General features: G+C 33.0%; 1 protein-coding gene across 1 annotated transcript in view; it reads left to right on the top strand.

Annotated features, from left to right (window-relative positions):
* The window catches only part of zcchc4 (zinc finger, CCHC domain containing 4), a 60785-nt gene that overhangs the window by 8501 nt on the left and 36927 nt on the right, over positions 1-15357 (top strand). Inside the window, exons 3-5 of the mRNA XM_039751600.1 lie at positions 395-477; positions 1281-1556; positions 3339-3419. Of these exons, the coding sequence (XP_039607534.1) occupies positions 395-477; positions 1281-1556; positions 3339-3419 (440 nt within the window). The remainder of the gene's footprint in view (positions 1-394; positions 478-1280; positions 1557-3338; positions 3420-15357) is intronic.

Consider the following 15357-nt stretch of genomic DNA (forward strand, 5'->3'; position numbering starts at 1 on the left):
TACAAGTAGCCAAGGGCAATAACAGTAACTATTTTTGACAGTGATAATTTTTGACTTTTTCAGCTTTTGATGACCTTTGGCAATTTATTCGAATTCTGAAATGTTAGAATCCTGTTAATTTCCAACAAAGTCTGTTCATACTCGCTTCAGTTTTAAAGAATATATTTAATCTTTTTCTATTTTTTTTTTAACCTCAAGTAACACTAAAAGTTTAGTTTTTCATAAAAATGTTTCAGGTGGAAAAGGTAACGAACTAATATATTTTGCAATTTTGTCTGAACCATTTTTCAGTATTTTTCAATGATTTCTGGTTTCCATATGAAGAAAGTATTTACTGTGTATCTTTCTATATACTGTAGATTTACTTGTTGTGCATTAAAAATTGTATTTTTAGGTATCGGAACTAAGGCTTTTGGCAAGAGAGCAAAACAACAAAAGAAAGCAGCCACCATTCAGTCATACAGAATATTACACAAGGTAAGACAATCTTACTGTTTGTAGTAATATTATGTAATGGTCAGAAGATTGAAAACATAATATTCTGGGTCATTATAAAAAATAATTCCAGATTTTCATAATTTTATTGATTTAATACCAGTGTTTTTTGTTTTTAGAAAACCACTGTTTTAAACTAAAAAAAATATTTTTACATTCCTAAAAGGTTGATTTGTGAAACATTTCAATATTTATTTACAGTAGTATTTCAATTTTGTATTATGGGATTTTCATTTAAAAGCATTGCAAGCAAAATATATCTTTAAAAAAAATGTAGCAAAATGCTGCCAACCCCAAAAGTTAAAATACTGCTTGTAGGTACAAGAAAGAAACCTGCAGTTATAGTCAAAGACATGTCTCACTTGAATAAAAGCTGAATATACATTGTGTATAACTAAAACTGAAGTTCACATTGAGACAAGATACTGTTTAATAATTTGAGATTACCACTCATCCATTATTTATTTGTACCTGTCTTGTACAGTTTAGTGTTGTTATTAAGTCAGAACCTATTCCAGCATCATTGGGCACAAGACTGGAACATACATGGATGATGAAAGTTTCTATACAAAAAGATAATTGGAATTCTGTTGATTATTAAAACATGAACTGTATTTTAAAATTCTGCAGTTTGTTTTTGATAATTCTGACTGGGTTCTTAGTGCTTAATATTTCTATAATTTAATATTTTACTGGTTCATGTACTATACAATTAATTTAGTAAGGAACTAGTTAAATTGTAGGTCGAAGAACTGTATTCACTGGGTCTTATTTTATCTTCAAAGGTACAGACACTTCATTTCACTTCCGTTAATTCACAGAAGATTTTGCCAGGACTGCCAGTTACTGTTACTTCCTGGTGACTGGGATGAGCACAGTTCACACAGTGTGCTCTGTGATATTTCTGTGGGACAACTGAGAAGACCAAGTCAATTGCTTCACCCACTTGAGAATAAAAAGACAAATGCCCAGTATTTATTTGCAGAAAGGAGCTGCATGTTCTTATTAGACTTGTTTGAATCACTTGGTCTTAACAAGATCCTATGTGTTGGAACTCCACGGTATGTTTTTTATTTTTCTCTAAGTAAAGTCATTTTGTTTTGCTAAATTTAAAAAGAACCAGTTTTCTATTGTCTCTTTCCTAAACTATTCCTTAGAACAGAATTACTTTTATCTGAGCCTTCTGTACATGAATGTTTAATTTAGAAATGACTAAAGCTGACTAAACTTGGTGGAAAAAAACACATTTAGATGAATGGTGAAATAAAGTGCATCTCTGTATGATGTATTGTACATTAAACAGGGATGAATTCTTCAGTCAAGAAACTTTCATAAACTACGTAACACATCCTTTTTCTGTCTGAGCATTTGGTCGATTGGTGTACTTCACAAAATAGATGACATCACGAGGAAGGAAAATTATGTAGATATACTGCAGCAAGAGTTCTGCAGCATCTCTCAAGAGCTCAGCAAGAAAGTTGAAGCTCAGTCATAAATGTATCTTCCAAATGGGCAATGACCACAAGCATACCTCAAGGGTTGTGGCAAAATAGCTTAAGTACAACAAGGTCAAGGTATTGGAGTGGCCATTACAGAGTCCTGACTTCAATTCTATTGAAAATATTTAGGCAGAACTGAAAAAGTGTGTGCAAGCAAGGAGGCATACGAACCTATCCCAGTTACACCACTTCTGTCTGGAGGAATGAGCCAAAATTGCAGCAACTCAATGTAAGAAGCTTTTAGAAGGCTACCCACAATGTTTCGCTCAATCAAACAATTAAAAGGCAATGCTACCAAATATTAACAAAGTGTATGTAAACTTGTGACCCACTTGAATTGTGATATAGTCAAATAAAAGTGAATATTGCTGGGAAAAAAATTAGTTTTGCCCTGCATAAAGTAGATGTCTTAAAAGATATGCCAAATGTATAGTTTGTTAGTATAAAATCTATGGAGGGGTTGTAAAGTGAGTTATAAAGAAATCACGCTAAGTATATGTAAACCTCTAACTTCAGTTGATTTATTAGCTATGTGCCATAAGTGAATATTCCCAGCCTTAATATGGATATTGGTGAGATATTTGATGTACATTTCCAAAATGTAAAAAGTGAGCCTTTCCAGTAATAGACTGACATTTTTACAGACAGATATGAGATTAACCAGTAACGTAAATATGGAATAATAAACTTCAATACATATTATTATACAATATGTTGTAAAACATAAAGTTTGAATATTATAATATTGTGAAACTAGGAACAGTGTAATTAATATAATAATGGTGTTCCTGCCAATTCATCCCAACTTGTTGCAGGTATTTTTTTGCTGAAAACAATTTTGAGTAGATTGCAGTTTTAGTCTTCAATGGAGGTTTAATCTTTTTTTTTCTGATTCAAAGTGTTTTAAACATTTGGGCCACAATTTTCTTTTTATACTTCTTAGCTTGTGAATTAAGAGCTTACCTAAATATATGTGTATTTACTTTAACAAACCACATTCAATCCCTAATGTGCATTGTATTTTTTGAATGCATTTTTAAATAAAATAAATTTACAGTGATTAGCCATTGATATAAATAGAAATGTATTATTTGTCTGCAGTACATATTGTAATTTTCAGTTGATAATGTGTAAACCACTGCTTTCGGTATTTTGTTGTGTTTTCTTTGGCACCCCTTGTCAACATCAGGGGTTAAGAATAGAGAGAAAATAGATGGATTTTATCATATACTGTATAATACATTATATAATCTATATATTTATTTTGTATTTTTCAACTCTCAAAGTATCAAAATAATTTATGACTAGTAGGTTGTACAACTAATACTGTATGTTTGATTTCAGACTTCATGAATTAATTAAGATAAGGAATTCAGAAGGGCATCATCAAGTCATGAAAAGTTTGCTGATGGACATTGATTTCAGGTACAATGGTAAAACAAAGAAAACTAAATTTACTAAGGACCATGCAGCCTAATAAAACACAAGTAACTGATTACCATTACAAAATCTATTAACACAGTCCCAAATTACAGTGATGCTGGGGTAAATGACAAGTGAGATAGGTCATTCTAAGAAAGTAGCCTGCATTGTTTGACTACTATTCTGGAAAAAGTCTATCAAGGTTATTTAATAAAGGTAAAATGTTTTGGTTTTAAAAGAGACATATCATTTTTCGATGTTGCAATAAGCTTTAAAATACCAAAGGTCAGTTGCAGTAACAAATGAGATTATCAAAATACATTTCCATTATCACTGTTGATTGACAGGAAAGCAGAGACAGCTATTTTTTCTTTGCAGAGATTTCAAAGTTCATTAAAAAAATTAGGTTTATGACAAGTACCTATTGCTACATAGCTCAAAGCAGGTTAAGGAATAAAATAATCAAATTTATAGGTTTCCAAACCTTAAAAAGCAAGTAATTTAAAATCAAGGAAATGCAGAATGTGCCTTTAGTCAAAGTAATTAGCAACTAATTAAGGTGTCATTGACGAAAACATGTAGCCACTGAGATTAGTTAGTTTTATTTAGTTAACAAATTTCAATATACAAGATAATGCATTGCATAGAGTGAAAATGCCTTGACATTTTATCAGCAGGTACTTAAAGGAAAGCACTAATATGCTAAAACAGTAATTTCATTAATTATGTAATGTCTTGTCTAAAATAAAAAAGAGAATTGTTTTCCATACTGAATAACTGAATCGGCCTCACAAATAGTCTTAAGGTTCAATAGAATTGAAAGAATAAACAGCCATAAGAAGAGAGATTTCTCAGAATAGTGTATAGTTAAGTGAGAATTTATTCAGCTTCTGAGTAGCTGCGATTTGTTTTTTTCCTGGATTTTAGCTGTAACACATATTTCATGTCTGTCTTTAATCCTAATCCTAATATGAAGTGTAAATAAAAAAAAAAAATGAAACGGAGAAAGAGCAGTTGTGCTTATAGTTATAGTACATTACAATACATTTCTGTAAATAGTAACAGAATGTTGTCTTCTGTGGACTTTTTTTATATGTATTTGTTTTTGTATGCTGTGCAACACTAAGAAACAAATGGTGATTGTGATGTAGTTCCTGTCAACAGTACATGAAATATTCATTTTACTGTAGTTATTCTCCGCATGAAACTATTGTCTGAATTAATGATAGGTAAATAATTGTACGATGTCACAATTTACCATTAGTTGAATAAGTTAGAAAGATACTTTATTAATCCCAAGGGGAAATTCACATCTAAAAAGTAGTAAAACGTAAAAAGTGTCCAGGGAACGAGTCCACATAAAAGAAAGTGGTAGGAATGATCAGTGAAATAGAGAAAAAGGTAGAAAGATAAAGTCATACATGGAGCTGCTGGAAAGGCTGCCACTCGCGGCGGCGCCTGAGTCAATAGGTCCATATAAGTTATGGTATGCAATTGGTTTCAGACACTTTAAAGTCTTAAAATGTTGCTGGATTTCAAATAATACTTGTATCTCTTCTTCTTGTATGTAATTTATTTCAGTTTCATGTACTGAACAAAAAAAAGTAAATTATAAAATTAGATATTTGTTAGCAAAAATGGTAAACTCAAGGTTTCCCATTGTCCTGGAAAAACAATAAATGACAGCAAAGTTAAACACTCTGTTATTGAATTCTTTCTTTTTAATGAGAACAAACATTATTCCAGAAGCAGGAATCAACTGTAGACCTTAATCATACTTTCCTGTTATGTGGAAATCCATGTAGTCATAAAAAATAAAAATCATAAAGACATGGGCCTTTATTAATATATATTAGTTTTGCTTTAGAAAATCAACAATTATCATTGTAGTTTTGTAGCCTTGTGATGATAATAAGATCATGGTAAAATTGAGTTAAATTGACTCTAAGCTATCAACTTCCCGACAGTGTTCAGAAGCCATTAAGAAGGCTAATAGAATGTTAGGTTATATAGCACAGTGTGTGGAGTACACGTCCAAAGAGGTTATGCTCAACCTTTATAATGCACTAATGAGGCCTCATCTTGAGTACTGTATGCAGTTTTGGTCTCCAGGCTATAAAAAGGACATAACTTCTCTAGAAAAGGTCCAGAGAAGAGTGACTAGGCTGATTACAGGGCTACAGGGGTTGAATTATGAGGAAAAATTAAAAGGGCTGAGCCTATACAGTTTAAGCAAAAGAAGATTAAATGGTGACATGATTGAAGTTTTTAAAATTATGAAGGGAATCAGTAAAGTGGATCGAGACTGTTATTTTAAAACTAGTTCATCAAGAACATGGGGACACAGTTTATAAACTTGTTAAGGATAAATTTCACACAAACATTTGGAAGTTTTTCTTTACACAAAGAACAATAGACACAAGCTACCAAGTAGTGTGGTAGACAGTAAGACTTTAGGGACTTTCAAAACTCGACTTGATGGTTTTTTTTGGAAGAAATAAGTGGATAGGACTGGTGAGCTTTGTTGGGCTGAATGGCCTGTTCTCGTCTAGAGCACGAGTGTTGAACTTCAGTCCTGGAGGGCCGCAGTGGCTGCAGGTTTTCATTCTAACCATCTTCTTCATTAGTGAGCCGTTTTTGCTGCTAATTAGCTTCTTTTGCCTTAGTTTTAATTAACTTGACTCAGGTCCCTTAGTTGTCTCATTTTCCTTCATTAGCAGCCAAACAATAATGAGACACAAAACAAGCTACCACATGACCAGCTCACCTGTGCCCATTACACAATATCTGACAATAAAGAAAGGTGACGGTCTCAGTTAGGGTTGATCTCTCAGGTAACCAAAACATTTTGATGGTGTTCTTAGAAAAAACAGAAAGTCAACAGTTTTGGAAATGTCTGCTGTGGCAGAATGAGAGCAGCAACAGGCCATGGAATTAAATAAGCCGATTCTTGCTGTTAATTAAACCGGTTCTCATTAAGAGACTGGTTGGAGTGAAATTTGTTGGATTTTGTACTCCCAGTTTAGCTGTTCATTTGTTGGCTCGTTTCACATCTCATTTCTGTTTGGCTGTAATTTAATGAAGAAACAAATCAATTCAGAGGATTGACTCCTGGAAAATAGAGCTTTTAAAATGAAGTGAAAGTCAGGAGTTAATTAGCAGTGACAACTGGTCACTTATTAGGAAAAGGGTTAGAATGAAAACCTGCAGCCACTGTGGCCCTCTGGGCCTGGAGTTTGACATCCCTGGTCTAGCGTGTTCTATTGTTCTAAAACTGCATATATCACATGCTGTTTATATAGTACCTTTCCCTAATGGACACTGCCCCAAAGCCTTTTATAAGTATAGGAATATAATTAAGTTGTATACATTCATTTTTGTTTATGAATCACAAGCTGGTTAGGTTACTTGCTCATACTCCCACAGGCTAGACAAGTGAACCAGTAACCTTGAGGTTTGAAGTGCAACGTCTTAGTTATCAGAAAACTCCCTAAAGCAGAGTAAAAGTGAATTTTGTTTTGTTTTTGGTGTTTTGCAAAGCTATTTATAGAACAGCAGTTTATTCAAAAGTGTCTATTTTGATATAAGTTTTCACACTTTTGCAAATATACTGTATATCCCCAGGTGACCAGAAACAATACCAGAGTCTAGCACCATTTAATACCTTCTGGTCAGAATCTGTGTGTATATTGTATTTCATGCTATAATTTTTAAGGAAGCATTTTTTTCCAGGAAAGAAAACAATGTCTTTCTAGAGTATATTGTAAATTCCCAACAAGAGTCATTTTTCATTTTATTTTTTACTATGTTTGGTAATTAAAGTAGGCATTCTAATAAACAAGGGTCTTTTTCCTATTTTTCTAGCATATCAGAATATTCCATTGCGGAAGAATATTTCAAAATCATGAAATTTAAGCTCTGCTTTGATATGCAGTCACTTTAAAGATTTGGTGTTAACATTGTTTATCTATTCTTATAGAGTAGTGAAAGCCTGCAAGGAGTGCCATTCCACTGCATATCACCCTTACCTACACCTTCTCACAGTCTCGTCTCAAGTCAATTTAGAATTACTGATCAAGCCCAGTGTCTTTGTGATACAAGTGAAAAATTGAAGTACCTAGAGAAAATTTACACAGACAAAGGATAGTGACTGAAGGCAGTCTCCTGGAGTTGTGAGGCAGCAGTACTAACCACTGTGTTGTCAATTTTGTATTACTTTCTTGAACAGTTATTTTTCAGACAGGCTGTTTCTTTCTTATGATAAACCTTAAGAGGTTACTTTGAAATAGCTACATCTGTGATTTTTATCAATAAATTGCGAACTTTAATAATAGCATTCACAAATATGCTTAATCCTGTTTAGGGGAGCTAGGTAGCATATATTAAATTAACATATATTTAAATTCAAAATCTTATTGTTTCAAAATTATCTTTTTTTTTTTTTTACCGTACAGTTATTTCCCAACCGATATGAATATTTTAGACCAATAACAATATTGATATGTGTATAGTGAAACCATCCATCTACCAATACTTGTAGTACCAGTATTGCTGGTATGTTTAAGTTGTAGGTTTTCCCTGGAAAAGTGAAAAGAAAATAAGTGTGTGACATTTTCACATGAACATGTTTTAATGTAACATATAAACAGGTTTTTTGGATGTTTGTCACTTTCTCTTAAGAGTGCACTGCAGGTGGCTTGAGCACAAGTGTCTAATCGATAAATTGATGCTTATAAAGATAATAATATAATCCAGTATGTCTTTTCATGTAATAGAGTGCTAATTGAGAGTTGTGAGAGAGGTAAAAAAATTGGAGGCTGAGGCTGAAGAGATGCAAAAGTGCTTCATATCTAGCAACTGATGATTACAGGATAGGCTTTAGAAAATGGATATACAATTGAATAACTAGTAACCTGGTGGTTTGTTGTACGGTGAGTGCGGAAATGCATTATTAGCGCATGCTCCCAACCTAGCTAGTGGTTGTCAGATTTCCTTAGTTAACACATAAACGAAATTATTTTTTTCTATAATTATTAAAACATTCTATTTTTAAATAGAGCTTTTGAAATTATGATTAATTTGATTTGTAATGAATATACAGAAGCACTTTTTGGGGCAAGTCAAAAGATGGCTCATTAGACACTATGCTTGCAGATATCAATATGGTCAAACTTTAATGTAGATGAGTTCAATGGGAAAAGCCGTAAAGCTGGATAAATTGGCTGTGTAAAGGAATGGTGTGCAGTATCAAATACACTGGCTGTTGCAGGAGAAAACTCTTGAATAACTTTCATAGTAGTTGCATTGAAAAAGATCAGTTGAGCTATTTCAAAATCAACAAATATCCCAACCTTATTTAATAAAGGCTGTCTCTTCACACAGATGATATAACGATCGTTATGCCAAGCAGACAGCTGGTTATTTCTCAGTTCAAGACACCAGGATTGTTTGTTCCTTCCAAGCTTGACAGACTTTTGCGTTCCTTTACGCTCAATAGATCCATAAGCAATGCCAAGGCTCCACTGCAAACAGCACTTAACATCAAATTCCCAGTAATGCCTTCCACTGAAAACACTTGTAGTGCCAAGCACACAACAAACTTTGTCAAACTGCTGAGGGTTCTCTTGACCTGTGTGTGCCTCGCTGGTTAGGTACACACTGGTTAGATCTTTAGATACCATGAGATTTTTGTGAGCTGTGTTTTCGTCAAAAGTAATGGAAGAAGCATCTGTAAGGAAGGAAAAAATAATTTAGATTGACACATGCATAACATATTTAGTTATTAAATTAACTGTTTATTTCCAAGAAGCATGTTTTACAATTTTTGCTAATACAAATTAGCAAACACAAAGGATTTAACATTTTCAAAATGTTCACAGCAACCGTGATGAAAACCAAATAGAAATTTCTTTGATGGGGAGAGAGAAACAGTGAAACTTGATCTTATTGAAAACATGAAGTGAAGCCATTTAAGTTCAGTAGTCTCTGCTAAAACTTACAGAATTACAAATATGTCATTGGATTTAGTTTTAAATTGCAATATACATGTTATTTATTTGTACCGCCTCCTTTATATGTCTTGCATTTAGGACTTCATGATAAAGTGAGAAAATATTCCTTAAATTTCTCGAAGAGTGCAAAGAATTTGGCGTTTGCAAATGTCTATTGAAATGCAAAATAAAAAATGAAATGACTTTATTTTAAATGGCTTAGTGTCATGGAATGCATGGTGGTGACCCAGTGGTTGAACCCTTGGCCCCATAGTTTCAGATTCAATTCAAATCATATTCCCTTTTGACTAGTAATATTTGCAGTTTACAGTGATGCAGAATTATGATGGGGTGTTATGTTGGTCAGACATGCAAGTAAGAACTTCACTGTACTCCATTCACTTGAAAATTGATTAGACTTCCAGCCCAGTCACTCCATGCAATTTTTGTGTTGAACCTGTTTTGTGTCCTGTGATATACTGGTGCTGGGACATTGCAATAGAGTGTTCTATTGTTCTAAAAATGCATATATCACATGCGGTTTATATAGTACCTTTCCCTACTGGACACTGCCCCAAAGCCTTTTATAAGTACAGTATAGGAATTTAATTAAGTTGTATACATTCATTTTTGTTTATGAGTCACAAGCTGGTTAAGTTACTTGCTCATACTCCCACAGGCTAGACAAGTGAACCAGTAACCTTGAGGTTTGAAGTGCAACGTCTTAGTTATCAGAACACTCCCTAATGCAGGGTAAAAGTGAATTTTTTGTTTTGTTTTTGGTGTTTTGCAAAGTTATTTATAGAACAGCAGTTTGTTCAAAAGTATCTATTTTGATATAAGTTTTGACACTTTTCCAAATATATATCCCCAGGTGACCAGAGCCATTGCTAGCTTTAGCACTAATTAGGGGCTTAGCACCTCCCTATGATAATACTGTTAGTTCTACATATATGTTAAGTGGAAAAATAGAGGGAGTGCCCCACTTAGACTTTTCATGTGGAGGAAGAGCAGAAAAATGAAGGGGGTCTGGGCTCTCAAAGATCAAGGGCTTGATGCTTGAGATCATAGGCTAAAGCCCCGGAAGCCCTCCATAATGATGCCACTGGACTAGTGCACTGTTCATGAATGGTTTCTGTTATGCATTCTATATTGCCTGAATAGGTTTTTTTTCCTACAACAATAAATTAAATTAGGAAGGCACAAAGATGGATGGATGAGTAATTAGTATACCTGACATAGGCTGCACGGTTAAATAATAAGTGGCTGTTCTGAACACATAATATTGATACATTTAAGATCAAATTATATGTATTCACAGTCATTTCTGTTGTACTCTAATTATTATTGTGTACTGGCTGCTATTTTTTTTTTGGTACTTGTATAATTTACAGTATTACAGATCTATTGCCAAAATACAGACAGCGCTATGCTACTTCAGCTACTCTTACAAAATATGTTTTAATTCTATTTATTTAGTTAAGATGCACAGACATCTTAAAGTCACAATTCAGGTTTAGTGCATATGAGAAAACATTTTTAGATTTCTGCATACAGTATATCTCAGCAAGTCTTGGTTGAACTTTACATCTTAAAATGGTTTATATTGCTACATGATGGAGTTACGCTGTCCTCTTTTACACTTTTGTTTTATAACTATCCCTTGGTTTATTTTTTACAAAGTTTCTTTAATGTAGTATTTAACTTATATTTTAGATTATTAACTTGTGCTTATCGATTTAGAGCAAACTTGGTGAATGGTGAACCAGATAGCATAGTACATGTACATCCTATGAAACAGATATTGGAAGTTGAATTACCTCATAAGAGTTCATTAACCTTTAAACAGCTCACAAAAGCTTGAAATTAATATATTCTCTAATTGCCGACAATAATGTACAGAAGATGCCTGCTGGGAATGATGGGATGGCATGAAAATGAAAGATTAAAATTCCAACTCAAAATATTCATTAGAAATTGCCACAGTAAGACTTAGGAATATATGGTGTTCCTAGCATCTGGAAATGCTGTTATTGTAATATTGGCCCCACATATACAATCATTTGACAGTATATACACTATTTCTGAAACTGACAAATTACTTTGTTGAAGGAAAAACAAGAAAAGCTCCTACTTTTTATGAGCATACAATAGTCATAAAAACTTCTCAGGAATTTTCTTCCCACTTTTGCTGAGTAACAAACAGTTCAGTAATATAATATAATATAATATAATATATGTGTCATTATAAACAATTGTTGAGGCTTCAGTTAATTATACAGTATTTTATGACTAAGCAGTTTCTTCCTTTGGGATATGTAATTTGCCATTGTGACCACTAGTGGGCATATCCAAGCACCACAGTCATGGGTTTAAATTAAGGGATTTTATTTACAAAAGTACCTTTAATAGGCTTCTTCTCACTCCGCCCAGCACAATGCAATTAGAACATAATTTAACATAATGTACTCCTTTTTTCCTTTCCTTCCACAGGGCGAGATGTTAATTTTTATGCTCAACACAGGAGTACTTTTGGTGCCACATTATTGTATGGTGGAAGCACTTCCAGGTCAGTCAGAAGCCCTTAAGTGCAGGGGGGATAGTTCTCCCCTACAGCTCTCCCGGGAGTCACCTGTGGTACTCAGCCTAGCTGCACAACAAGACTACAGTTCCCAAAATACCCTGAGGGGGCACACATGGGGGCACCAGTGCAGCTTATCAGGGGGTGTACACAGTCTTGGATGGTGGTCACCCCAATCCTTCCTTTTTATAATCCCATCTGGGAAAAGGAATAATATAAATATACAGGAAAAAAAAAAAAAAAAAATATATATATATATATTATATTATATTATATTATATTATATTATATTGTAGTGGGATATACAATATTTTTTAAGTCAATGAATTCCCAACATTAAATATTCTAGAAGATGCTGAACTTTAACCATAGCTACACATAACTGAGTAATTATTATTTCCTTATTTTTTTCTTATCCTTGACACATTTTACACTGCTTACATAGAGTTTTGGTGTGGAAGAAAGTGCATTTGTCCCCTTTTACAAATGACAATAAAAAAATGTAAATAAGAATAAAAAATTCAGTACATTTAGTTAGGCAATTTTTTCAGATCAGTTATTTGCTACTTTATTATACTTTTCATTATTATTTGTTATCAATTACTACATTTTTTAAGAACTACTGCTTTTTGTGCAGTTTAAAGTTTTTATTTATCTTTATAGAATTTCTCCAATTGATGTGTAATTTGTCATTTCAATAGAAATATATCTTTGTGATTTCCTCAAATAAAGCTGTGTGCAGCACAGATACTGACAGGTTTTAACCCATATAGTCCATGTTTTTCATATAGGTAACTTTATTTAGCATGTTCAAAAAATGAAAATTCAAAAATATATGTGTTTACTGAAAAATTGAAAATACTCTAAAATTTAAATCCCAACAATTTCAATATCAAACAATCTTATATATAAAGCAGACTGTAACAATCTTGCGGTCATGTTTGTATGTTATCATCCATTTGACGCTCAGAACGTTTCTGGTGTGCTCTGTAAAAGCAACCGACAGTTTTATCATGAAAAATCCGTATTATTATTTGTTTGTCATTTAATGTTTGTTTTTGTTAACTATATTTTAATATTGCATTATTCTTATTGTAACAATGTGGTAGTGGTAATAGAATGAAATCAACCTAATAATAATATTAATTTAATTGACCTTTTTTCATTGTCAAAAATTCTGCATGTAAAAACGTATTACTACACCACAAAACAAAAATGAATCTGTCAAAAACACTTTCCTTGATTATACAGTATTTTGATGAATATAGGCTAACTATTATATTATATACAGTACAGGCCAAAAGTTTGGACACACCTCCTCATTCAATGTGTTTTCTTTATTTTCATGACCATTTACATTGGTAGATTCTCACTGAAGGCATCAAAACTATGAATGAACACATGTGGAGTTATGTACTTAACAAAAAAAGGTGAAATAACTGAAAACATGTTTTATATTCTAGTTTCTTCAAAATAGCCACCCTTTGCTCTGATTACTGCTTTGCACACTCTTGGCATTCTCTCGATGAGCTTCAACAGGTAGTCACCTGAAATGGTTTTCACTTCACAGGTGTGCCTTATCAGGGTTATTTAGTGGAATTTCTTGCTTTATCAATAGGGTTGGGACCAGCAGTTGTGTTGTGAAAAAGTCAGGTTAGTTGGACAATCATTTAGTTTTCAACAGTACAATGACCCCAAACACACCTCCAGGCTGTGTAAGGGCTATTTGACCAAGAAGGAGAGTGATGGAGTGCTGTAAATGGTCATGAAAATAAAGAAAACACATTGAATGATGAGGTGTGTCCAAACTTTTGGCCTGTACTGTATATAAGACCGGTAACGGCGAACTGCACGATAACATTTGCATACTCTTTCTCAGTACGTTTAGCATTCATTTGCTCAGAGGTTGATGAGCTTACTGCTTTGTGAGCAGCACGTTTTCTCCACTGTAGCGGCCTGATTCTTCAATTCTTCCGTCAGCATCTTTTCGCGTTAAAACTGATTAAGTCAGTTTTTGTGTTGCAATTACTTAGTATGTTTTTCTTAATTTTTCACTTAAGCTGCCACTTAAATCATTCTTGAGGCAGATTGAAGATTTAAGATATGAAGAGGTAGAGGAAATGACAGCGAAGGTAGAAGGAATGAGAATGGCGCCATATTCATGCACTGCACGGCCGCCCTGTAGCCTGCTGCTGACAGTTGAAACTACAATAAAATAAAAATTAAAAGAGTAATAGAAATCATCACCACGAAAGCGGACAGTAGAGGTCACATAGTATATGTGTGCCAAATTAAATACCAGGTTCCAGGTCAATAGTTCAAAAGGTTTGCGAGCTACAACTGATTTAAAATTCTGGACAGACAAACGGACAGCCACGGTATCGTAATATATAAGAAGATAAGTAAGCAATTTTATTTTCTTTGTTAATTTATTTTTGTGTTAATATAGTATCTAATATATTATATAATATATATGATTACAAAATCAGTTTAGTTTTGTTGGAACTGTTCCCATAGTTTAAACCATTAAAAAAATTGTAATAAAAGCAATTTCAGAGTTGACAAAAAAAGAGATTTTTTTGTGATACACATTATATCAACATACAAACCTACATACAGTAGGTTATACTAACTTACTAAGAAATTGTGTTAGCCTAGCTTTTGATTGCCTTTGTGTGTATGTGTTTTGTTGGTTTTTTTTTTTTTTAGATTCCTTCTGAGTAGTCTATTGTTCTGTAACTAGAGGCTCAATGTTTTCCATAGTGCTTCTGTAGTTACAGGCAAAAAGGTTTTTTTCCCCTGACTGATTTTTAGTTTTTTAATTTCCTGCTGTTGCAAAGAAAAGATAGTAAGTAATGTTTACAAAATTTTTGGAGGTAGATGTTTAATGTTTTTTTTTTCTTCACTAGTAATCAAGGCATATTTTATATAGCCCACAACACTTGCTAGAAGATTTTGTCAAGTAATACTTCATAAAACAGATGAATGACAGTAAAATATTTGCATCAGTATCCTCACTCTTCAGTATGAGTAGCAATTGTGAAAAACTAAGACAAAAATACTTCTCACACTAAAATAAACACAGGGTGCACCTGCAGCATTTATTAAATTCTCTTTTCCCTTTTTTTAAATAAACTGCCTTTGTTAATAAACATTTTCAGTTGAGAATTGTTCTATTCTTGCATCAGGCATGTTAGTTACAGCTAAGTAATATTCCTGGATCTTCTTGCACTTCTTATTGAATGCTGTGTCTCCTTATATCTTTTCAATAATATTCAAGTTTGTGGACTATGACTGCTATTCCAAAAGTCTTAATCTTTGCTACTATAAGTACTTATTCATTTTTATATTTGTTTTGAATCTTTGAGGT

Source organism: Polypterus senegalus, chromosome 4 (genome assembly GCF_016835505.1).
Source record: "Polypterus senegalus isolate Bchr_013 chromosome 4, ASM1683550v1, whole genome shotgun sequence".
NCBI classification, from domain to species: Eukaryota; Metazoa; Chordata; class Cladistia; order Polypteriformes; family Polypteridae; genus Polypterus; species Polypterus senegalus.